General features: G+C 35.9%; 1 protein-coding gene across 1 annotated transcript in view; it reads right to left on the reverse strand.

Annotated features, from left to right (window-relative positions):
* The window catches only part of LOC150080829 (dehydrogenase/reductase SDR family member 12-like), a 135,868-nt gene that overhangs the window by 87,053 nt on the left and 21,398 nt on the right, over positions 1-27,417 (reverse strand). Inside the window, exons 3-5 of the mRNA XM_090380836.1 lie at positions 27,165-27,247; positions 19,655-19,750; positions 11,817-11,898 (exon numbers count right to left, since the gene is read on the reverse strand). Of these exons, the coding sequence (XP_090236962.1) occupies positions 11,817-11,898; positions 19,655-19,750; positions 27,165-27,247 (261 nt within the window). The remainder of the gene's footprint in view (positions 1-11,816; positions 11,899-19,654; positions 19,751-27,164; positions 27,248-27,417) is intronic.

Raw genomic sequence — 27,417 nt, forward strand, 5'->3', positions numbered from 1 at the left:
AATTACAGATTATGCAGCAATAATACATATCATGCTAGCAAGTTTAAGTTATTATATATATATCTGATAATTAAAATAAATATGATATTTAAAATAAAAACATCAGCCAGTAGTACGGCAAAAATGCAGAGCGAAACGAAACGCAAAATAATATAAAATAAACAAACAGGGAAGGGAAAGTAAAGATAAGACAAAAAGGTAGTCGATAATCCCCTGTATAATTTAGTAATTAAACCCAATTAATAAAAATGATGTAAATTTAAAATAAGGCCAATTATATATAATTTAGCGGTACCTCCCTCGAAGGTACCAGTTCCAAAAGACGTGAAATATCACCAAAAAGGGATTAAAGAAACTACAAAAACTAAAATATCAAAATAATAGACTGACCATTATGCCCCATATCGACAGAGGACCACGAGGCCAATAATGGTCATGGAATCGCTGCATTTCAATCGTCATACAAATCATCGCAAAGGCGGAAATATCAAAGAACCGAACCACCCTTCCATTCTCCAATAGATCAATCAATGCAGAGGATTTGCATGGCGGTGGTCCTTATGCAGCGAGAAATAATCTATAGAACAGACAGCACTCTTGATCAGAGCCACACCACTGACATAATGCAAGTTTAACCAGCTTATATAATAGAAAGGAGAAGAACAGATGGCGGCACAGGCGCTGCTTATTTAGCATATCAACCCACTACTACCCACTAATTTATATAATGTGTAAAAGTTAGGCAAAAGTAATAAAAATAAATAAATATGAATATTTTATTACTTTTGCCTAACTTTTACATCACATTATATAAATTATAATGCTGGCTAAAGGCAAACTTCCACACATCTATCCTACAACCATCTTTCCTCAATTTGAATTTATGCCCTCTCAGGTGATTATTCTGAGCAAGAGGAAGAATCCCATCAGCACTGAGCATGCTCAAATCATTCAAGGCTTTATACACCTCAATCAGATCACCTCGACCTCGCAGGTGCTTAGTCTCCAGACACTGTAATTTGCAAAACTTAAGGGTTACGTTAGAGAAACCCTTTATTCTGTTCCCTAATCTTGTTGCCCTTCTCTGTACTCGTTCCAACAGCTCTACATCCTTCTTAAAATGAGGCCTCCAGACCTGTATACAGTACTCAAAGTGTGGCCTGACCATTGCCTTATACAAGGGGATAATCACCTTATCACTGCTAGAAATATTCCTGTATATCATTGACAAGACACCATGAGTTACTCTTGCAGACCATCTGCATTGCTCAGAAAACTTCACATCTGCCTGCACAATTACCCCCAGGTCCTTTTCATTCTCTACCCTTGTCGGTGTGGTACCACAGAGTTGATATGTTACTCTGGAATTACTGCTTCCCATATGTAGTACTTTATATTTGTCATTGTTAAACTTCATTTGCCACCTCTCAACCCATCTGCTCAACTTTTCTAGATCCTGTTGTAGAAGTGTACCGTCATTATTGTCATTAACAACCCTGCCAACCTTTGTATCATCTGCAAACTTGGACATTAAGTCTGATATACCATCATCAATATCATTTATAAATACAGAAAACAACAATGGACCCAACACTGAACCCTGGGCGACTCCACTAATAACATTAGTCCATGAAGAGCAGTGTCCGTTGATTACCACTCTGTCTTCTCCCACTCAACCATCCCTTTATCCATAGCCGCAATTTGCCTCCAATGCCACACTGCTCCAATTTGTACAGCACTCTTCCATGTGCAACAGTATCAAAGGCCTTTCTAAGATCCAAATACAGAGCACTCCGGTTAATTGAGGCACCGGTTAACGGGGTAGCCGCTTAATTGGGGCAATGAAGGTTGTGATTGAACAATAAACTATATTTAGATGGGCACGCACAAACATCTAAATATAGTTTATTGAACAATAAAGTAATTTTAGATGGTTCGTAACAAAGAGATCATGCGGGCAGCAGCCGAGTCAGTTATTGCAAAGTCAGGCCGTACAGTGGTTGTTTGTTCTGTGTCGTGGTAATCGGATTCTAAAGAAATTTTGCTTGCAGTTGTTTACGACCACACTAGGTACATATGTATACATCTTGTGGGTTAGAATTTAGTACAGTTTTTAGATTAAAAACTGTACCAAACAGTGCACTGATTTTGGTTTCCCCCTCCCCTTTTTTTCAGTACATTTAAGACCCTTGTCAAGATACCACATAAAGATTTGCCACTTTCAGAAAAAATTGCTATTCTTGACAAGATAAAAAGTCAACCTCCTAACATAAGTCATCGTCAGCTACCATTATGCCTGGCATTTGTGGATTATGAAAAAACATTCGACTCCATACAGCATAAGGCAATGTTTCGGGCACTGGAAAGACAAGGCATAGATACCCCACATATTATGATTTTGATGAAAATATATGAGAATGCTACCTCCTTTATTAGACTAGACAAATACTGTAGGAAATTTAAAATTGAGAATGGAGTTCGACAAGGAGACACTATCTCCAAAGCTGTTTACTGCTGCCCTTGAGGAAGCTTTCAGAAGATTAGACTGGTTGCAGAAAGGAGTCAATGTGAACAGAGAGTATCTAAACCATTTACGATTTGCAGATGACATTGTGGTCATAAGCCACAATCCCAAAGAATTAGAGGAAAATCTTAATCAGTTATGCACAGTTAGTAAGGATTTTGGACTAAAGATGAATATGGCTAAAACAAAAGTAATGATGAACAAGTATGCCACAGAAAGTCAAATAATGATTGAAGGAGCAGAGTAATTGAAAAGGTGGAGTCATATACTTATCTGGGACAAGTTATTAGCTGTAATAATGATAAATGGCTGGAAGTCAAGAGAAGAATAAATTTTGGATGGATAGCATTCAGGAAATATAGTCACATTCCTAAGAGCAATATCCCAGTTTGTCTGAAACGTAAAATAATGAACCAATGTATACTTGCCACCATGACTTATGGAAGTGATACTTGGGCACTCACCAAAAGAATGGAGAAGCTGAGAACTACACAGCGAATAATGGAACGAATTACTTTGGGAATCAGACTGTTAGATAAGAAGAGAAACATATGGATTAGGCAGCAAACTCAAGTAAAGGACATTCTTATCAAAACTAAACTAAAATGGTCTTGGGCAGGACACATAGCTCAAAGACATGATGACAGATGGACGAATGGTACCCAAGAGGAGCTAGAAGAAAACTTGGAAGACAAAGGCGGAGATGGATAGATGAAATTCATGAGTTTGTGGGTAGTAAATGGATGGCCAGTGTTCAAAACAGAAGGAACTGGAAAGTTGCTGGAGAGGCCTTCATCCTGCAGTGGATTGAAAATGGCTGATGATGAAGTGGAAATGAACATCATTTAGATTAGAACTGGGACCATGTATATTTGTGAAATGAATGATGAAGTGTTTGGGAGGTTTAGATCATTTTGCAGATAAGTTTGCTCTATTAGTTTGACAATTCATGGTGCATTCAGTAGTAAGAAAAGGTGTGGAGGACACATTGTATGAAGTAATGAAATTTTGGATATGCCGTACACATGGCAAGAATATACCCAGCTCCTTGACATAAAGTGGCCTCGACAATGCCCCCCCCCACATAAACACTACTCGTAACTTGCTCCAGTCACTGTCTGGCAGAGTAAAGGCAGCGAGATTATACACTAGCTGATCCAGAAGCCTCCTAAAGAGTTATGGTTTGGTCTGGTGTAGTACCTAGTGGCTGGCCTGCGAACACCACTTTACCCTTGAAATGTAAGGAAGATTAGGTCTTGCCATGATGTCCATCATAACAAAAGACATCAGTAATACTGCATGATGGAAGAGATGGAGAGAGGGGTTACCAGAGTTTTTCTTTGGAGACCAAACACTGGTTCCACTATTCGAGCCTCCAATAAACAAAGTCGTGGTATTGCACCGCTTGATGAGTCATCTATCACCTAGTATTGCCTGATAACATAGAGGAGTGGCAATCCTCCATGTGGTGTGGGCGCCACACCTTGACCACTGCTTACATTGGTTCACCCCTGGGTGGTCACCCACAATGTGCTTGCCCCATGTGCAAGTCCATATTTCAGGACTTGCACATGAGGTTATATCCAGGGTTACCAACAGGCCCACCATTCTGAAGGTGCAAGCAGAAGATCTGCAGCCAATGGGCTATAATTAATGTCAGTATTTTCAGTATCATTTTCCTTGCCTGAGAAGCCAAGCTTAGGTCTGCAGTTACTCACTTCACCTTTTGAACCATCCTTGGCAATAGGAGAGATATTTGCACATCTTCAATTTATGTAGGATCGTGGATTCTCTCTAAATCCATGGATACACTCATTTTTTTCTGCTTCTTTTAATATACTTGGATAGATTCCAAAAGTTCTAGGTGACTTGTTTCCTTTTAAATGCAGCAATCCCTTTCAGTTATCATAAAATTATTTAACTCCCAATCTGGTAATAAACAGGCTTCCGGTATTCCCATCTCCAAAGGTGTCTTCATGTGCAAACTGTAAATACAAAATATTTATTGTTTGTTAGCACCCTGCATGCAATTATTGATACTTCTGCCATTCATGTCAAGTCAACCAATGTGGTTTGTTTCCGTCCTTCTAGTGTTAACATATGCAAGAATTCTTTTCTTTGTGTTCAGCTAACACCATGAGCAGCTTGAGAACAGACTCGTTTAAACTTACTGTAGGTTTTGGGTTCCCTGCAAATTTATAATCATCCCATGCGTTTTCTTCTCTGTTAAACTCATCAGCCAAGCTGATGAGTTTAACAGAGAAGAAATGAATGGATGTCAGCTCAGCTGACATTCATTTTGGTCTAAACTTTGAACAATATCTAAACTTACAAAAAGCTTATAGCATCTAACATTATTTCCCTAGACATTTCTAATTTTGATTTGTTAACATCAGTTGGTCATAGTGAAAATAATTTTAAAAATGCTATATTAATCACCTTTGCAAAAACTAAATCTCTTTACTTTTACCCTCAACAGCAGTTATTTCTTTGAATAATTCACACATCGGTACATTATGATCACTGTTGCTTAGTGGTTCAATAGCTTTTTTATATTTTTATCCTTATTAAATAATTAGAAATCTATATTTAAATTTATTTGTTATCTTACTGATTGTACAGATGGAATAAATGCATTCATTTCATCCTGTTAGGATATTCTTAAAAGAAAATATACATATTATGTTCATAAAACTATTTTTAGGTTAAAAAAATAAGTGTCATTATCTCAAGAAAAAATTTTTTTCTTAAAAAAATTTTAAGAAACAATGCCGAAGTTGTTGTTGTTGTTTTGGTGTTTATTGGCGCATTGACAACAGGATCATAGTGTGCCAGTTCATTTGTTATAGTATGTTCTTTGTATATAAATCTTGTTCAAATGTAAGAAGGATAAATATTTCTGTGGTATTATATTATTTACAGCAGATGGTATACGTTGATTGTTTCTGTATGAATCTAAAAATATTTGATATGTGTTCCTTGTCACCTAAAAGATCTTTAAGGGTGATGTTTTGTCCTTTATATAATGATGAAAAAATTCGTTGTTGATCATTTTCATATGTTGGGCATTCTATAAGTATATGTTTAACTGTTTGGATAGTATTGCATACTTGGCATCTTGGGGGGTTCTTCTGCACGTAATAGATAACCATTTGTGAAATGCGTATGACCTATCTGCAATCTGGTCAGAACATTTCTTCCTCGTTGATTTCCTTATGCTCGTTTTCCAGTGCTCAACTTTTGGTTTTATTTCATATAATTTATTCCATGTTTGTTTTTGCCAGAGTTCTTGCCATTGGGTTAGACAGCGATTTTTAATGATTGGCTTGTAGTCCTTATGTGGAACTGTGAAATATTGTTCTTAAAGGTTAGTGGTTGATTTTGCAATTCTGTCTGCTTCTTCATTTCCTTTTATCCCTTTGTGTCCTGGTATCCAGCAGAAAAGTATCTCTTGTTTTTTATTTGTGAAGTCTGTTAGTATCTGTTTAATTTGCCAGAGTACTGGATGGGTTATATTGCTTGTGTTTTGTATGGCTTGGATTACACTTAATGAGTCGCAGTATATTACTGTTCTCAAGTGGTAGATGGTTTTAAAATGCTACTAATTCTGCAGTGTAGACACTGCATTCTTTTGGGAGTTGGCATGACAGTGTAGCTTCTGGGAATACTGATAATGCTCCTACATGGTTCTCCGATTTTGATCCGTCTGTATATATTGGTATGTGATTGGGACATTACATTCTATGTGCTGCATGAAGCTGTTGAAAGTTGCTGTCTTGGTAAAGTACTTTTATTCCAGTTTTGTGTGAAGAGTTCATAAGCTGTGGGATGGTTTATCCATGGTGGAATTATATGTTTGTTTGTTTGTTTTGGGATTTATTGGGCGCATCGGCAACTATGACCATAGTGCACCAAGGAATTATATGTCCTTCTAGGTCTGCAACATTATCTATTTTGAGATCATGTGTTATCAGTAGCTCCTGTAGTTTGATGCCTAGAGGCTGGTTTGCTCTTTTTTGGGTTCCTACATATGTTTCCCATTTTGGTGAGAATAAATGAGAATAAAGTTGTCCAAGTTGGATGTTCTCTTATGGGTCTTATCCTGTAAGCATACAGCAATGCCAACTGTTGTCTCCTCAGGAACAGTGGTGATTCATTAGTCTCTGTATAGAGATTGTATGTAGGAGATGTGGAGAAAGCTCCTGTTGCTATTCACATAGCACTATGGTGAATCAGATCTAACCATCTGAGGGCACTCTTTTTTGCTGATGCATAAACCGGTGCTACATAATCTATTTTTGACCTTACTAGTGCTTTGTACAGGTTGAGCAGGGTATAACGGTCTGCCCCCCAAGATGCTGTTGTTAAGACTTTAAGAATATTAAGTCATACATTTTATTTATAGTTGTTTTATATGTTCTACAAAGGTCAACTTGATGTCTAGAATGAGTCCAAGAAATTTTACACTTTGTTTAACTGGTATTATGTTACCTTGCAATGTTAGTTCAGGTTCAGGGTGCAAATTTCGTTTTCTACAGGGATGTATGCAGACTGTTTTTTGTTTTGATATTCTAAACCCATTTTTCTGGGCCCAATGACTGATATTGTTAATTGCGCAATGTAGTTGTCTTTCTATTGTTCCCATGTTCTGTGCTTGATACGAAATACTGAAGTCATCTACATACAGCGCATATGACATTGTGGGTGGTAGTTGTTTTGTGATGCTATTTATTTTTATGGAGAATAGTATGGCACTCAGGACAGACCTCCTTGGGGAACTCCTTCTTCTTGTTTATATGATTTTGACATTGTGTTTTGTACTCTAACTTGAAATGTTCTATTTTTCATGAAATTTTGGATGAATAGTGGTAAATGTCCTCTGAGTCCTGCATCATGGATGTCTTGTAATATACCGTGTCTCCATGCTGCATCATAGGCCTTTTCTATATCAAAAAATACAGCAACCATATGCTTTGAGGTTATAAATGCATCTCTTATATCTGCTTCTATTCGTACAAGGTGATCTAATGTGGATCGATTATGTCTAAATCCACACTGCATACTGGTGAACCAGTTAGTTGTCTCAAAATACCAGACTAATATTTTGTTGATTATCTTCTCTAGCACTTTGCTTAAGCAACTAGTGAGGGCTATCAGTCGATAGTTGTTTGGGTCCTTCTGATCTTTATTGGGTTTTTGGAAAGCTAATAACTATTGCATGATGCCACGCTTCAGGATATTGATTTTCTAGAAAAATGCAGTTGTACAGTTGAAGGAGGTTTTCTACCTCTTTCTGCTTTAGGTGTTTAAGCATATCATAGTGTATATTGTCTGGTCCAACTGCACTTGGTTTTGTTTGTGATACTGCTTGGCATAATTCATGTATTTTCATGGTTGGTTATAGGGTTCAATCCTTTTGGTATTAAAATTGATTCTGTTTTTCTCAGTTTTCTCTTTATAGGTCAAAAATTCTGTAGTGTAGGATTGTTTTGACAATACTTTAGCAAACGTGTCTCCTAATATATTAGCTATCTCTGATGGTTCGGTAATGCTTTCTCCAGTGTAATACTAGTGATGGTTGGTTTTTATACTTCCCATTCATTTTTCCTATTTTATTCCATATTATTTTTGTGTTTGTTGTTCTATTTAATGAGGAAGTAAACTGGATCCAGGAAGTTTTTCTGGCTTGTTTCTGTGTATACCTAGCTAGTGCTCATGCTTGTTTAAATTTTATCAGATTATCCATTGTAGGATTTCTCCGAAACTTATTCCAAGCTTTGTTTTGTTGTCTTCTTGTTTTCATGCAATCTTCGTTCCACCAGGATTTTGGGTGCAACGGAAAACAAGTTGAAGTTGTGGGTATTGTTTTTTTGGCTGCTTGTATTAAGGTATCTGTGACATGCTGCAGAGCTTCATCAACCAATGTTTTTTGGATGATTTGTGGATTAAATATTGCCAGTTCTCTAAATTTTTCCCAATTGTCTTTTTCTATTTTCCAGTGGGGTGGTCTGTTGGGATGGCAAGGAGGGTTTCTGCTCAGTATGGTGATTACTGGGTAGTGGTCACTGCTGTATGGGTTTCTATTACTTGCCACTTTAATTCTGGTAGAAGGGAAGGTGTGCATATAGTTAGATCTACTGCTGAGGTTGTACGACTAGGAAAGTGAAAGTATGTATGTTTGCCATTATTGAGTAGAGAAAGGTTATGATGGTTTATTATTCTTTCTATTATTCATCCTTGTCTGTTGATGTCAGTGTTTCCCCACAGATGACTATGCCCATTCAGGTCTCCCATTATACAGAAAGGTGATGGGAGTTGGGAGATTAGTTGGTCTATTTCTTCAAATGGTATAGCTGGTCTTGGTGGAAGGTACACTGAACAGATGGTTACTCTAAATCTGTGGTATTCTTACTGCTATCGCTTCTATATTGCTGTTTAAAGGAATGTGGTTATGGACCAAGATGGCTACTCTTTCATTTTTGACCTTTCTCTTATTCTGTCTTTCTTATACATTCTATAATTTTTTACTGAAAGGATGTCCTGTTGTCTAAAGTACATCTCTTGTAGAAAAAAGCATATTGTGTGTTATTAGATGCTGGACATCATCATAATTGGCTTGTGGTCCTCTACAGTTCCACTGGATGAACTGATCCATTATTTGGTTTTCCTAGGGCTTTCGGGTTGCTTCCGAAATGGAGCATTCTTATGCTTTGTCTCATCTTTTTTAGGACAGTTTGGCTGGCCCATGTCCATATCTTCTTCTGTGAAAATTTCTAGTACTGGTTCTTCAGATGTGTTTATTTTTTCTATTTCCATCTGTTTGGTTGCTTCGGTGTTTGTAAGTTTGGGTCGGTCTTCGTCATGATGCGGATTTGTGGATATCTGTTCTGTGTGAATAGAAATTGAAGTATTCACTGTTTTCTCCTGTTTTTGTGCATTCAATCCAGCAAGTGATTCTTTTGGCAGCATGGAAATTTCGGTTTGAACTTCTGATTTATATTGGATTACTGCTTGTGCATATGTTGGCTTGTTTGTAGGCCATGACTGTATTATTCTCCTTGCTTCTTGGTATGTTGTGTTGTATTCTGTTTTGTATTTCTGAATTAGTTTCTCTTGTTTCCATTTTTCGCACGTTTTTGAGTAGGCTGGGTTTGTACATTTCGAGATGTTGGCAGAGCAAACCATAGTCTCGTGTTCTTTAGAATCACATTTTGCACAGATTGCTGAGTTTCTGCATGCCATTTGCGAATGTCCAAATTTCTGACATTTGTAACGACTCAGCGGATTTGGTATGTATTGTTGTACTTGGCAGTTCAGATATCCTGCTTTGACTGTTGTTGGAGGTTTTGGAGTATTAAAGGTTATGATAAGGGTTCTTGTTGGAATTATATTCCCATCCCTTTGGATATTGATTCTCTTCACCCCTGTTACTCCTTGGCTTCTTAATTCTTCTGTGAGCTCTTCCTCTGACACATTTAAGAAGTCCCACTCTGAGATCATCTGTCTAGCAGAATACAACTATTGGCATTCTTCCAAAAATTGTTGTTGATAGCAACTTCTGGAAGTGTTTGGGATTTTCTGTTTCCACTAGTACGTCTCCGGATCTCAGGCATCGAACTGACTTGGGAGATCCTACTAGACCCTCTAACGTTTCCTGAATAATAAACGGAGACATACGTCCTAATGTCTGATCTCCTGTCGCATGTATGACAATGTATGTCAGTATTTTTGGTGGATCCATATCTGTCTTCTGTCTCTTTGATTTTGTGTTTTCTGTATCACTACTTGGTAGGGCTTTCTCTTGAAGCCCTGTAGTACTAGTAGTTATTTTACTACTCATGTTTGCTCTTTTAGCCCTGGGAGTGTTACTTTCCTCTCCTAGGTTACCAGCCCCACCACGTGGAGGCAAGAGCAGTGCCACTTAATAACCAAGCAGCTGTGTAAGTTAGATTAGTAAAAGTGAGAATAAGAGGCAAAAATAAGAAAGGTGAGTTTCCTTTCTGTGTCTTTACTTACTGATTGTAAGACAAAGAGCTGTTTCACAAAAATAAAAGGAATTTAAGATGAAAATTAAAGAAACTGGTATATTTTTCAGAACACTATAAATCGCTGGGAATAGCTTAGTCACCAATAAATCGCTTGGATCTGGGGCCACAATGCTGAAGAACAAACAGTTTTTCCTTTTGAACAAATTACATCTGAAATCTGTAATGCACTTCTGCGTTCAATTTATATTTTTCAGCTGAACTTGGGCCCACCAGTAACAAAGAAAACTTGCAGGCCTTCAACGCTTGGACTTAAATTAGAGACAACTGTGAATAAACCTAAATTGGAGTATCATTTTAATATAAATAGCATCACCAAAAAGGCAAGTCCACTATTTAAAACTTAGCACTCCAGACATTAGCTAGACGATGTACTAATCTGTCATCAGATGATGGGTGGCCTCTATTAGAAAACTTGTCCCAATCTATGAATAAAGTATCAAATCTGAGTGAATAGCCGGGGTTACACACACATAAGACAACTATGTGTACAGCGAATCCTTAATGGATCGTATTTTCCATATACAGCAAAATAGTAAAGATTGCTGGGTTTTATTCATATTATTATATTCGATACAAGAATTGAAATATGACTGCAACTTTTATACTACCTTGCTCTGCAGGGAAAATGTGCCTAAGTATCAACAGTTAAAAAAGTACACATAAATTGTATTACATGTTTAACTGAAAATATTTCTTCCATATACCACTGGGCTGTTCCCTCTGACTTGACACATTATTCACCGGATGGCATAAATTGCTAACAGAAGCCACCTTTTGTGTGATGAGAGACCAAGTCTAGAAACAACTGTCATAATGGTGCCCTTAATTTTAAATGAAACTTGCAATGCTATTTATATTAGATGGTATTAGCAAGTTAAGTCAATTTGTGGGTAACATTGTTGTTTCTACCCTGAAGGTTGAACGGAAGTCTCTTCAACTGGAGTAATCCAAGTGCACGTAAGGCAGATAGATTCTGAATGAAGAAGTGCATGCAATTTAAATTATTTCAGTATCTGCACTGAAATAACTTCAGAATGTTTATTAAATCATGTTGGGCATGCAATGAAGCAAACTAATCAAAAATATAGAAATGAAGATACAAAAGTGTCAGAAGTTTATACAAAATTATGTAACTTGCAAGATATTTAACCTGTCTATTATATAAGTAAATATATAATCAGATTCTGTAAATACTGTTAATCCTGATCTGATAGTACTGAGAATTAAAGAACAAAAAAATTTACCTAATGTATTTACAGCAAAAGTTACATCCAGACCTTCAGAGTTTTGTTCTTTGATACCCATCATGCATCCAGCGTTGTTTACCTACAAATTAAATTATAATACTGTATACAGTGTATTACAGAGTATTTTGAAAATGTATAATCTGAATCCTGAAATAAGTTAACAAAATTTCAGGGGTGATGGGGTGCCAAAAAAAGAGAGAGAAAATGTTCAGTGATCATACCATAACATTCTATTTATACTCTCCAGCATGAGAAGTTTATAATTAGGCATTTAACAAGAATCTTATTAACGATATTTTGTGGTCAACCCAAATAAGCACACTACTGTATTCCCACAGTGACCACTCAGATACAGTTATATCTACATAATGTGGGAGAATGCATTTGTGTGATAGTGGATACTTTGACTATATGTCATAAGCTCAACTATGTACTTGTATTCAGCTGCAATAAGCCAATTTTCTTCATTTACAGCACCTGCTTATATTACATATCATTTCCACACAGTAATGTCCAGTGATAACAATTTTGAGAATAAACTAGAATCTTCATTCCCAAACATAAAAAATAAACATTAGTTTATGGTTGGGCCATTTGATACTCCCTGTCACTTCTGTAATTTTGGAACCTCATTCTGAAGTGATTCAAATTATACAGGATTGTAAAAATACATTTTCAGAATCTTGTATAATCTGAATCCTGTATAAACTATATTATAAATACTTTCTTTCTGTAAGTATACAATTTCATAATAAAATCATAATACACATTAAGCTACACAGTATTAAGTGACTGGTGGAGAAGACCGATAGACTGGAAAATACCACCTGCAAGATGAATAAGGGCTACAGGCCCCCCCCCCTTCTCTTTCGTCTACTGATCAACCAGGTGTGATGCTTAGCAAAGAAGTGGATTTCTCCCTGCATCGCGAGGTCAATTGCACTCCCACCACGAAAAACAAAGCGATTCTCAGTCCACCAGTCTGGCAAGTTCAAGAGCCTCGCTTATTACACAGGAAGATGCTGTGGACAACTATAAGAGGTCTTCTACCTTTGAAGCTCCGTGCCACTCATGTCCAGAGATTCTTCATGACCCCATCATATATCCCCCCCAACCTGCTTTTATTTCAATCACTGCTGAACAAATCACCAGCAAAATCTTAAGAGAGAAAAACAAGATAGCGAAAATTCTACACAGTCTCCAGGATGAATAGTATTTCGCATTCATCTTTGCTATAAACAAGTGGCAACACTTTGAATGGGACCTGCACTGCTAGTACAAATGTCTGGCAGGGTACAGCACCTTGCTTTTCCAATGGCAATGGTCCGATTACTGACTTTCATGGCTCACCTGACTAAGATTTGAATAGGCTGGCCAAATATAATATTTGGCCAGCTACTAAACAGCTGTTCCTACACAAGAGATCTCTATCTCCAGATTAGGATCTGCAATGCAGCCCAGCAACATTAAAGACATGTAAAACTGAGTTTGGATTAACAGTACAAGTTAAACAATTAAAAACGAGGCATCCTGCTTATGCCTCATTTGTTGTCGTGTGCCCAAGGGGACAGTCCTCGTTGCTACTAAATTTCCAGGACTGGCCGACAGGGTGGCTGATTAAACCATACAGGGAGAGATGGATGAAGACATCGAGATCAAATAACCCATCTGAAACATCACAGTAGCAACTAACTCCTCCCTCCTCTCTGAGGCAGTGTGAGTGTTTTTTCCAGAATGTTTGAAGCATTTCCAACAAGCTTCCAGTGCTACAAACCTGCATGATGATGGCTGACTGACCACATTTGCCTTGTTGAAATGTGGTTACGTGATAACAGACAATTATATATTCTTGCTAGTCTGCTTGGATATAAATGTGTAGGCACTGAAGAACTGAAAAACGAGGTGGAGTAACCATGACTCTGTATAAAGATGAATATCAGTCTACTAAAGAACACCTCACCAACTCAGATAATTTTGAAGCCACCTGGCTACCTTTTCAATGGGAAGATAAAATTACAAATCTGCCTTATATATTTACCTCCTGAGCACACCAGAGATTCGAGAAATGAGCTTTTTGCATGGCTTGCCATTAACTTCAATCTTGCTGTTGATACAATCCTGTTAGGAGACTTCAACATGCCAATACAGACACAGCACATACAGACACAAAAACAAATCTTGATTCTCTTCTTTCACAACTCAATCTGAAACAGCTGGTTACCTTAGCAACTAGAGGGAATCAATGGTTGGATGTTGTCTATTACAATACTCTTAGGATTGGATTAGTCAACAACTTGTTTCACTTTAAGTCAGAACACAATCCCATTGCTGTAGAGATCACACTCAATGTAGCTGGAGCTAATTAGGGAGATGACAGAAATTTTAACGGCATTCACAGAACGACCTTTTCTGTAAAATATATCAAACAATCATCATCCTCAAACTCTGTGAATACAAATGGCAAGAATTAAACATGAAGCCAGCAGACAAAGCTCTCCAGCTTCTGGCCCTAAAACTCACAAATATTGCCTATGAAGGTGCATCAAGGTCATTAGGATAACTGGAAAATCCAAAAACTGGTTTAATCCACGGATAAAATTTCACTCTCATAAAAAACAAAGACTCTACGGGAAGTGGCTAAAGACTTGCCATCCTAATGATCACATTCAGTGCAAAAAAGAGTGTGCTCACTTCATAAAGCTCAAAAGACAAGCACATTATGCAGCTGTTTTTTCAAAGCTCAAACAGAAAAAAAAAGGACTGTTGGTGATAAGAGAAAAAAGGGTCTCATGAGTGCCAAGGTCTTTAGTGAATGGTCCAAGTCATTTGGACAACCTCCTATACCCAACCGATTAGCAACCAAAGAAAACAGGGAGAAAATAACTGACCTCCTTTATTGAATCACAGAAAAAAAAAAGAATCCATCTCAAACTTATTAAGAAAGACACCTTTAACAATCGTCACAGTTACCAAAGAAAACCTCATGAAAGCCATAAATGAACTTCTAATAAAGCAACTGTTTGTCCTCAGTGTTCTCCCCAGAAAATTTTGACAGCCAAGTGGCATTATAAAGTAGGGAAGTGTAATACTTTGAAATATTATAAAATTTTCTGTTATTTATAAATGTGACATGCGATTCAGAGCAAAAATTAATTGCATAATTTAACATTATATGCTCCTATCACATTGACCTTGATCGCATAGTATGTTCGAATCAATATTGATCAATATCAGTGAGCAATACCATATGGTACTGCAAGAATCGCTTAAATTTTAGCCAGGCGGTCAGTTAAATTCACCAGACGATTCACCCATTCGTAGGCCCTGGGGAGAATACTGGCCCTGATAACTTCCCTCTGTTCGTGGCAAAAATCAGTAGCCCTTGCATTATTTAGGTCTTGCAGCATACCTTCAATGAAATCCTTCAAAAAGGTACTCTCTCCTGTTTATGGAACAGCTACACAGTCAGGCCCATTCCCAAAATAAAGGAAACTAAAATTCCAAAGGCTACAGACCCGTAGCCATAAGCTGTACCCTCCTGAAGATTTTTGAGAAGACCCTTCCTCTCAGCCCTCACCCAAAACTGCTTTTGGCATCATCCGCTGCACCTGCACTCCATTTTAACTGGAAGAACAACTGTCACAAATCTCCTCAAGAGACCCCTTTCTGGATGCAGAAAGCTCTTAACAATAAGGAACAGCTCTGCAGATTTTTACAATATCTCCATAACAGCTCTAGAACAAATTCTACCTTGCTATTTCAAAATACAAGGCAATCTCCTGAAGATTTTATGTAACAAACCGAAGAAAAGATGACTCAATCTCTCATGACGATTTTATTGCTCATTACTCCATTTCACAGGGAATGCCTTGAGGAGGGGGTTCTCTCCTCAATATTATTTGCTGCAGCTTTCAAACCCTTTTTTATATCCCATAAAGATAACTTCATAACATATGCTGATGACCTGAAATTCTTCATCACATCTAAAAATAAAAAACAACAAACAAATCAAAAAGCTAATAACACAATAAATGAACTGGAGTATTACCTGGACTGCATAGGACTACATTTAAACCCAAGAAAATCTGCCCAGATGACAATTACAAAGAAAAAGAGCATGAACAATATCTCTATACTGGTAAGCGGATGCGAAGTATGAAAGGTTAAATCGCATGCAGACCTTGGCCTAAAATGAGATCAAGGACTAACATTCTCTGAGCACTCTGATTAAATCAAAGCAAAAACATATGCGGCTGGGCTACTAAACAAAAATTAATTGGCATTAGAAACCAGACCTTGTAAAAAAAAAATATATACCGAAATGTATACTTCTCATCCCACTGTATGCTTCACATATTTGGTCTTCTGCCCCACCGAGCAACCTGAAAGCTTTTCTCAGCAGGCTGAACAGGATCTCTAATCACCCATTTACTATCTCTAGAGCTATCCTACTTTCATATCTCAGTATTCCTCCCTGGAAACAGACAATTAACACAAGAAACATGTTCACATTAGTCAAACTGCTAACAGGAAGATTAGGATTCCCAGGATCGACGGTCTGTTTCATTCTCATCAAGAAGCCTCGAGGTATGCTGATACAAGACCTCCTCTCCAAAGCAACTTAAAAAACCTGGACAGCCTTGGTTGCTTTTTTCCAGCAAACACAATCAACCAGGGATTGAACTGGAAAGGCTCCATAATGACAATGCCTACAGGTTGCAGGTCTTTTTTGCAGACACATAACGTCCAGTGCAACTTTAGTGCACAGCTACTCAGATCAAAACGGCATTAAATCGTGACACCCTTCATAATATCTTCTTATAATTCTAAATGTCGACCTTAGATTTCAAAATATGACATATTCTAATATGAAAATTTTGTATAGAACCTTTCAGGTGAACCAGGGCCATTTCCACCAGGTGTGGGGAGGACGGTGACAATACCATTTTGTTACCGGGCAGACTAAACTTGATACAATAAAGAAAATAGAACGGGGAGTAAGTAGGAGTGTATTAATGGCAGAATATATAACTTTGGATCATTAACATGTTTGTTTTTTTATGTGCAGTTAATAAAACTGCATTCTTAATCTCACTATTTCTTATTTAGCCTCATTATTTCTGCATTAAATATATTAAAAATAAAACTTTCTAGATAATGAAAAAATCAAAATAACAGCACCTTGAATCCCTGAAGGTGCCGCTATTCTGAATTTTTGGTATTGTCTACTGTACAATACCAAAGAACTTATACTCAAATGCCTCCACAATATGAGATTGATGGATTTTGTAGCAAAATAGCTCTCATAGCACGAGGCCTTTTTATAAATTTACTTGAGTTTAAAATACAATAGTATTACCTGAAAATTGGAAAACAGATAAAAACATGAAAAACAAAGAGGACACAAAAACATCATGGAAGGGAAATCATAATTGCTAAAAAGGGTAACAATGCCTACAGGTTGCAGGCATTGTTAAGGAATATAAATAATGAGAAAAAAAAAAAAAAAAAGGAATGTAACAGTGAAATGCTTTTTGACTTGGTCTTGTATTACGGGTTTAATTCAGATGACAAAAATCAAAAGACCATGTCAAAATGCTGCTATTCAAAATTCCGACAGCCAGTAAATGTCAACTGAGTCTCAGCACTAACTGGCAACATTGTCATTATGTATAATATGCATATTATTAGCACTTCAGTCAAAAAATTTGTCACAGAGGGTTTTTTTTCCCCCCTCTTCTTTAGAAAGACACACTGTGGCTGGGAATAACTGCTAACAGTTGGATGACTATCCAACTGAATATTATTAAATCTGTTAATGTAAAGAAAGACATTATTAAACCATGTACAAATGCTATGTGCATTTAACTGAATGGTTACAAGAGAACAGCATAACTACTACAATGCAGGCACTTAACAAGGTTACAGTTCACAACTCAAATGAGTAATGTCATTAGGACTTTAAATATTCTCTTAGCAGCACATTGCACAGGAAATTGGTGAAATAATGAGCACTTAAACCTGAATGGAATAATCTGTCTTTAATTTCTTAAAGAATTACTGAATATTCTCAGATGTTTCATAGCACCACTTCTTTAGTAACTGTAAAGACAGCAGAACTGCTAAATTGTGGTGACTTGATTTACATAAAGTTGTTCATTTAATTACACATTTCTTATTTGCTAAGGCTACACTTTTGTAATGCTGTCCTTATGACACCATCAGCCTCACATACCATGAGGATGGTTTATAATTCATATGTTCTGTAATTTAAAACATTCTTAGTTTAAGAGTGCAGTACAGAACATATAAATATAATAAATTGTAAACCACTATCTTGGTATGTGAGGCTGATAGTGTCATAAGGACAGCATTACAAGAATGTAAGTAATAATAATAAATTTACTGTTTATACTCCGGCACGACAACCAAATCAGTAGAGTTTACAATAAATTGTCAATACAAATATTTATCGTATTTAGTAGTCACGGGCTTGAATCCCGGTCCACTCAAGGAATGTGTGCTATGCACTCTCGCTCCTGACCACTGGGCTACGTCAGACCTAATTTCAGTTACTCATTTACTTAATGTTAGCTTATTTAATTTTAATTATTAAACTAAATAATTAATGTACAATTATTTAAAACTATTAAAATTTAATCTTTACCTTATGTTTGCTAAAAACTATTTTTTAACTAATTCAAGACTAAACCTTAGCAAAAACCAAATGAAGTATATGATGTTAAAATAACTTTTTGCATACAGTTCTTTTGTTACGGTGTCAAAGCATCCAATCAGATTAGTCAGACAAGATCACCCCTTAACAAATCCATACTGTGACTGCCGTATAAACTGCATTCCTGTCCTAGTAGAAGATTGCTTCTTTATTGCATTACTTCTTTTATCACTGACATTTATTTTCTTTCCCAACATAATATTATTTCCCAAGTAAGCCCAATATACGTTTGTATAATACTATTATGTGTTGGGCTTACTTGGTTATTACTCCTTGTGTCTCAAAATATTGTCTATATTGCTGTCTAACTTCTGCAAAGGAACTGCAAAAAAAAAAAAAAGGTTGCTAATAACAGTCAGGCTGACACCAAATCTCTAGATTGTCAAACCAATCTGGAAACCTGGGCCTTGTATTGTAATGTGCCATGTACAACAATAGTTCTTTAATGTCACAATAATTCTGTTCCCAGTATGGTATACAGTGAAATTTTTATAATATCTCCAGAACATATAAATTGCTTCTGGAGTCCAAAAATGATTGGAAAAACACCACTGTTTGGTATTATACTGTCAGCCAGGACAGTGCCGAGCCATTTTAGCACCTGAGACAAGAATGAAAAATTGTGCCCTACTGTTAATGATGGCAACCTTAGCAATTATTTAATCTTTCTTTTGGTGCCCCTTTCAGCTTTTCATATGAGGCAAGAGCCTTGTTCGCCTAACCCTCGGCATGGCTCTGCTGTCAGCTAACTAAAGGAAAAATAACAGATAGTTTTTACACATCTATCTCATTGCATTAAGTTCATATCCACTCAGGTCAATTACAAATTATTTTAATTTTCCATGTTTATTTTATTGGGTTAAATTTTTTTTATAATAAGCAAATAATTTAAGATTCAGTTACAGAAAAAAAATGCCCCCCCCCCCCTGCCTTGATGACTGTTTTAAAAAAAAAAGAAAAGAAAAAAGCTGAAAACAGCACTCCATAAAATGATATCCAACAAAATGAAAATTTAAATTTATAAAAAAAAAAAAAAAAAGAAAGAAAGAGAGGACAGACACTACTTAGAAATAAAATAAAAAAATATATGTAAACTTACCAAAACATTTAGAGTTTCTTCAGTCTTTGCAAAATATCTTGCAAATCCATAAACATGTCGGGGCTCAGACATATCAAGTATGTGAACATGAATTTTCTACAAAAGAAATATGGAAAAAGTTAACTGTTATGAGTGTGGCCAATAACAAAAGGCACACCATAAAAAGTATTATTTAATGTACCATCAATTTAATAAAATTAAATATTGGGAAATCCTATGATAATAAAAGGTGAACTAAATGAAACTTTTTTTACTATTAGAAATGCTTTAAACTGTAGTAATAATGTAATTTTTCATCAAGTTTCCGCAAACAAGTAATTTCCTACATTAATATAGCAAAAACTATATAGTTTTAGAAATCAATTTCTGTAGGCTGAGGACTCATTGTTCTTGTTTGGTAGCTAACAGATTTTTGACTGCTATAAGAAAGCATAATGATCTTAGTCAGAGGTATAACAAGTTGTGGAGCACCACATGAGAATTTTGAATGATGCACTACTTTTAAATAAAATGGACACGGCTCTACGTGGAAGGTGGGCTGAGAAGTAGCAACTGAAGTTTAACATTGACAAATGCAAAGTACTGCATACGGGTAGCAGTAACTCAAGAGAAACGTACCAACTGTGTGGTACTACACTCAGGGAGGTGGAGAATGAAAAAGACCTCAGGGGTAATTGTGCAGTCAGATATGAAGTTCTCTGAGCAGTGCAGATGGACTGCCAGAGCAGGTCATGGAGTTTTATCAATGATGTATAGGAATTTTGCTGGCAGAGACAAGGAGGTGATTATCCCTTTGTATAAGGCAATGGTCAGGCCACACCTCGAGTACTGCGTACAGGTCTGGAGGCATCATTTTAGGAAGGATGTAGAGTTACTAGAACAATTATAGATAATGGCAACAAGATTGGTGAGTGGAACAATGGGGTGCACTTATGAAAAAAGGCTTAAGTTCTGCAAGTTGCAGCTTCTGGAGACTAGGCACCTGCAAGGTGTATATGGCCGTGAATGGTTTGAGCAGGCTCAATGCTAATGGGATACTTCCGTTTGCTCAGATTAAGAACCTGGGGGGGCATAGATTCAAACTGAGGAAAGACAGTTGTAGACTAGATGTGCAGAAGTTTGCCTTTAGACAGCAGGTAGTTGATTGCTGGAACAGACTTCCACCTGTTGTTAGCAAGTTGATAGCTTAAATAAATTTAAGGCTGAACTAGATAAACATTTGAAGTGACAGGATAGGTGAAATGGGAAGGTTTTTTTTTTTTTTTTTTTGGCTGATGCTGCATAAGCTTGCTTTCTTGCATCATATGCCTCAACTAATGCTAATATGTAGCATCACTTACAGAATATCATTTCCCTAAAATTTTACATTAATATTATCAAAGTACAAATGCAGAACTCATTGAGTATCATAGCTGTTTTTTTATTTAAACTCTCTAATATTTCTTTCATTCTAATTTTTTTTTTGAGCAGGCCTACACTAAAAATGTATGACAATGTTTACACAATTATTTATTTAATATTTATTTATTTAAACACTATACATAGTACAGTCAAAGCTCTTTATAGTGACCCTCTAACATCCAATGTGGTTAATAAGAAATTGGTCTCTGCCAATCTCTCATTAACCTAATGCTATTTTATAATCAATAAATATAAAATGATTTCTCTATAACGACCATAAATTTCTCTCTTAATCTGAATTTATTTTTTTATTACATTATTCTTGTTTAATAATGAGAGAATGCCTCAAATATATTGAAGTAATTAACAAGCTTGCAGTCTGACCGTGAGAAATCATTTTGTTAAGATTTCCCTTAACAAAATCATTTGTTAAGCTTTAAAAATCCAAATTTTATATGCAAAGCTATTGGTTGGCTTTGCCAACCAATAGCTTTGCATATAAAATTTGGATTTTTAAAGCTGTAGATAATGGTGTGCATTCTAAGACTGACATCACCAAACATTTGGCATTTCTAAGAGTACTCTGTTCACTATTCTGAAAGATTGGAAAAGATAGAAAGTCTGGAGAAATCTGCTGCACCGGGTAGGATTCGAGCACAAAAGGGGAAGTATCCGGATTTGAAAAGGTACTTTTTAAATTGCTAATGATGATTTATGCAAAAAACGTTCCCATAAATGGTAATCTTTTAAAAGCCAAGGCTTTTAAAAGATTAAAAAGGTGCATTGAATGGATATTAAAGAATTTAAAAGTTCAGATGGACGGTTCTGGAAATTTAAGACTCGTCATTGGCCTGTCATTCAAAAAAGTGTGTGGTGAAAGTGCAGCCGTGGATATTGAAGCTACAAGGGAATGGAAGGAAAATAGTTTTAAATGTTTTGCTGACATGCGACCACAATGACATCTTCAATGCTGATGAAATTGGACTGTTCTTTAAATTGCTACCAGATAAAGCACTTACATTTAAAGGTGAGAAAGCAGTGCTGGAAAAAAAAGGCCAAACAATAGATTACCATTCTGCTAGCAGCAAACATGTCTGGCACAGAGAAGCTTCCTCTTTTAATCATTGGGAAAGCAAAGAAGCCCTGATACTTTAAAGGTGTGAAAGCATTACCCACTATGTATCGAGTAAACCAAAAGGCATGGATGACATTACAAATCTATGAAGAATGGATCAGAGACCCGGCTCACAGGATGAGTGAGAAGAATAAAAAAATTTTGCTGTTTGTGGATAACTCAACCCCTCATTGTCAAGTAAACAACATGCAATCACTGTTAAGTACCTACCACTAAATATGACATCAGTTCTTCAGCCACTTGATCAAGGTGTAAACCAGTGTTTTAAGAAAAACTACTGAAGAATGCTATTAAGCAAAATTGTGCTGTCTTGAAAGAAAAATTCAATGCCAAATTGACATCCTGCAGGCGTATTTAGGTTTCAGCATGGGATGAAGTTAATGAAAAAGTGATCACCAATTGCATCAAAGAGGCTAGATATACCAACTTGAATGATGCAATGTGTGAATTTATGCATGCTTCTTCTTTTATTAATTGTGAAGAATAGTCCAATAATAGGGAAGAAATATTTGAGCGCGTGCATCATCACCTAAACTTATAGGAAAGCTTAAGCTTCAAAGATTACGCAGAAGTGGATGGGGGCATTGAATGTTTCAGTATATGCACAAAAGAAGAGAAACTCATTGTAATGAAATCTTCTGAAATTTATAGTGAAGAGGCAGAACCTACTGTGGTTGAACAAGAAATTTCAGTGAAAGATGCCAATCAAGGATTAGAACTTGTACGTTGATTTTTTCAAACACAGCCTAACTGCAAAAGTGAAATATCTGCTATCATGCTCTACCATTGAAACAGCATCTTTTGACAGATTTTAAAGTATGAAACAATTCTTTTATTAGATGCTGATAGACCTATGTAGTGAAATTTACAATTTAATTGTAACTTTTTTTTTTTTTTTTTTATGAAAACCCCCAAACACAAAAGGTATCAAAACCTATAGTACTTAGTACCGTGCAAGGGTTGAAGGAGAAGTATGGGGGGATGGGGATGCCGGAAACTTTGCTCTTTTTGCACTCTACAAAGCAATGCAAAATTTACAATCAAAATTTTCTTGTTTAATACTGTAGTACATGTTAAAAATAAGATTATACTATATTGTATTAGTAGAATTACCTTAAATTTTACTTGTTGTTATTTGGTTTTTAGGAGCATTAGCAACTAAAGCCATATTGCTCTGGGGATATGCGGTGGCCATTCCCTGACCTTTCCGCCTCCTCCATATTTGGTGGATCATAGGCTCAAACCCTGGTCTAATCAAGAAGCATGTGTTACGCATTGCTGCTCCTGCCCACCTGGCTACGGAGGCGCCAATTTTACTTGTTTTGTTGCCGATTTTATGAGCGATCGATATAACATCCAATATAATGACAGTTTTCTCATTCCCCTAGGGGGGGTTGATCTGCATCAACCCCCCCTAGGGTGTATGTATGTATGTATGTAAGTATACATATATAACATATTGATTAACTATTGAAGCATTATTTGAAGTTATACAATGGATATTTATTAGATTTTATCTATTTTCTGCATTATGTCAGGTTATAATAATGAGCAAAATTTGCTTTGTTTTGTCTATTTCCTTATATTAGACCTATACAATTAGTTTTAAGTTCAAAAATTAAAGATAATGAGTTTGGCAGTTCAAAAATGCATAGCTTACCTTTTAGATCGCAATATTTAATCCTTGAAAATACTTCACCAGCTTTCAAAATATAATAAATTTTAATATTAATATCAAAATTAACATTTCACTACCACACAATAGGTACCAAACTCAAAAAATAGCTACGAACAACTCATGGTAACAGAAAGCAGCCCCGAGAAGTGACCAATTGATTTTAGTGGAGTGTTAAACCCTGTAGAATCAAGACAGCCTTCTACAGACACCAGAAATATAACTTCCAACAATACTAACCAATGCATTTGTTTCATTTCACTTCCACAGTTAGCTCGAGATTGGTCTCTTCATCCTCTTGTTTGCACTGCAGAATTATATTAATATAAATTTCAATGTCATTTTTTAAATATGTGAATATTTACATTACAGCATGAAATCTATGATGATCAGTATGATATCAGAACACCTGCAAGGTGATCTGATTGAGGTGTATAAAGCCTTGAATGGTTCAAGCAAGCTCAATGCTGATGGGATTCTTCCTCTTGCTCAGATTATGCACCTGAGGGGGCATAAATTCAAATCGAGGAAAGACAGTTGTAGAATAGATGTGCAGAAATTTGCCTTTAGCCAGCAGGTGGTTGATTGGTGGAACAAACTTCCATCTGTTATTGTGGAAGTTGATAGTGACATGGGAAGGTTTCTTCTTTTTTTTTTTTTTTTTTTTTTGGCTGATGATGTATAAGCTTGCTTTCTTGCATCATATGCCTCTACTAATGCTAATTCTATGTAATGAAGAGCTAATGAAATATGATGCACTCAGAGTATTTATGGCCAACCATTTATACTTTTATTTCTGAAGGTGTCAATTTCAATCCTATCATACCTGTTATACAATAAAACTATTAATACACAGATGGATAGCATTTTTCTATTATAATTCTTTAGCTTTTGACCAAAGAAAATCCAATCCTATTAAAAACCTATTATACAATAAATCTGCATTAATTAACACACAGAGGTGATTGTGTTTTTCTGTTATAGTTCATTAGGTTTTGACCAGTTCACAATTATCTTTCCTTAACTTGAATCTATAAGAAAAGATAAGTTTGGGGACTGACTTTTTATCTTGAAATGGAGCATTACAGTGAGCTGCAACTTACATGTTTGGTACCTCATCTAGACACAGTAAATGCATGCATCACCTGCTTATCTGCAGGTGGTCTTAATTAGACCTTGTTGAATAGATGGCTTATGTGTTTCACTGCATTTTTAAAATGAGTGATTTTATTAAGCAGCAAATATGTATCAAATACAATTTAACTAGCTGATTCTAAACTAAGGAAAAATGCAATAGAAACTCAAACTCTGTGTCATTTGAAACTTAAGTTTAAGTTTCTGTGAACAGATCATCTTCGGTGAATAGGGCTGCATGTTCACTGAAGACGATTCTTGCTCTGGACACTATTCCACTTCAAAAAAACAAATGTTTCAATCACTCATGTTCGTGATCTGATCAAGAGTAATTAGTGTTTCACCATCTGCAAAGTCCCTGTTTATTATTATTATTATTATTTCTTATGGGATATGGCAATCAATTTTAAAACAAGGTTTGAGAATTCGATGTGCCTCAGCCAAGTTTGTGCCTCATACCCTTGCTGATGATCTGAGAGCACAAAGAGTTGAGTTCTTGCATGCAAGGATCTTTGTCAACAAGCATCTGCTGACCAACATTTTGTTTCTTCCATCATTACTGGTGGCAAAGTGTATGGCTATGATCCAGAAACAAAGGCCCAGTCTTCTCAATGGAAGGCTCTGTCTTCTCCAAGACCCAAAAAAAAGCAAGACAATCTCGTTCAAAAGTAAAGATCATGCTTATCACATTTGCTAACTCACAGGGCATTGTTCATAACGAAACAGGCCTACGCGCTCTGGATTCATTGAGGAATTTTATTGTGGCTTAAACACAGAGCGTACAGATAAAGCAGAAATATATGAGCTTTCGGCTATATGGTAGCCTTCGTCAGAATTAAAATACATGAATGGCAGTTGGAATGAAGATGTGCACATCTTCATTCCAACTGCCATTCATGTATTTTAATTCTGACGAAGGCTACCATATAGCCGAAAGCTCATATATTTCTGCTTTATCTGTACGCTCTGTGTTTAAGCAACAATAAAATTCCTCAGGGCATTGTTCATTATGGATTTATTCCAAGTGATTAAATAGTGAACCAGAATACTACAAATAGTTCTACATTGGATGTAAAACTGTTTGGACGTAGAACAGTTCTACAAAGCACTCCAACACTGTGCCCCCCATCGACCATACTCATTGGATTTAGTTCCATGTGATTTTTATTATTATTTTTTATTTCCCCAAGCTTAAATCTCTCTTCAAAGGTCACAGATTTTTAATGACTGAGGAAAGTTTTCTGGACATGACACAGGAACTATTAGCAATTCCAGGAGAAGCCTATAGGAATTTCTGATCACACCTTGTGTATATTTTCTGAAATTTTACACTGCATTCTGTTGGCACCTTACTGAAAGATATTGACGATGAAATAGTCCCACATTACAGAGAACAATGCTATTATTTCACATTTCTATTTTTCAATATAGACTAGCAATACTTGATTGTCAATTTGTTAATGATAATAAACAGAAATTTTCAGAATTTTTCAAAAATTTTGATTTTAGCATAGTTTTTATTATTTTTTTTTAAAAGAAAGAGAGAAAAAATATGTTACAATAGTCAGAGGAGGAGTCAAATGGATTCTCTGAGAGTTGGCATCATATTCTCAATATCAGTTAAATAGTTAACAAAAATGAGGTCAAGAAAATTATTACCCTAATAGTAAATCAACTAATCAAGAAATATATTGTTGACATATAAGCAACTCGTCAAGTCCCAGTCTATCTCTGGAAAATTTAAGTCCACTATGACAACACATGCATATACTCATCTGTTCCACTTGCCTACATAACTTGAAATCACCTAAAACCAAATCTCTACATGAAAAAATTACAATGTAAGCATGCATCCCATTTTGTAGATCAATACAGATTCTTTATGGAATTTATTATAGCTATAATTTGAAAAAAATGGCCCATTTTACAATAGTAAATAGACCATTTTTTTACCTTTGCAATTAATAGTCAAAATATGGTGTGCATAATAAGAAAAAATATGGAACTGTGATGCTTCTAAATAATTATTATAAAAGTGATTTAACCAACAGATCTAATTGAAAAAAATAAAATAATAATAAGTAACAGAATGTACAAAAAATTTTCTAGCAAGTAAGAAATAACTTAAAATTAGAAACAGCTAACAGTAATTTAAATCCACCAACCTGATTACCAGTAGCATTAATAATATCTTCTTTTGCTTCCTTAGCCTTTTCCCTATTTCTACACACCATATGAACAGTTCCACCTGAAAAATGAAGCCATGAAAACTAAACTCTTATGCCCCCACAATGAGGAAAAAAAAAAAAAAAAAAGATATGCATACTCAGCAAGTGCTGTAGATTGTTTTATGTGAAACATCCTTAGCATTTCTTTTAGGTATTTTGATTTGTATATATTGATTACAAAATAAAACAG

Source organism: Mastigoproctus giganteus, chromosome 9 (genome assembly GCF_048544385.1).
Source record: "Mastigoproctus giganteus isolate SK-2022 chromosome 9, ASM4854438v1, whole genome shotgun sequence".
Taxonomy (NCBI): domain Eukaryota; kingdom Metazoa; phylum Arthropoda; class Arachnida; order Uropygi; family Thelyphonidae; genus Mastigoproctus; species Mastigoproctus giganteus.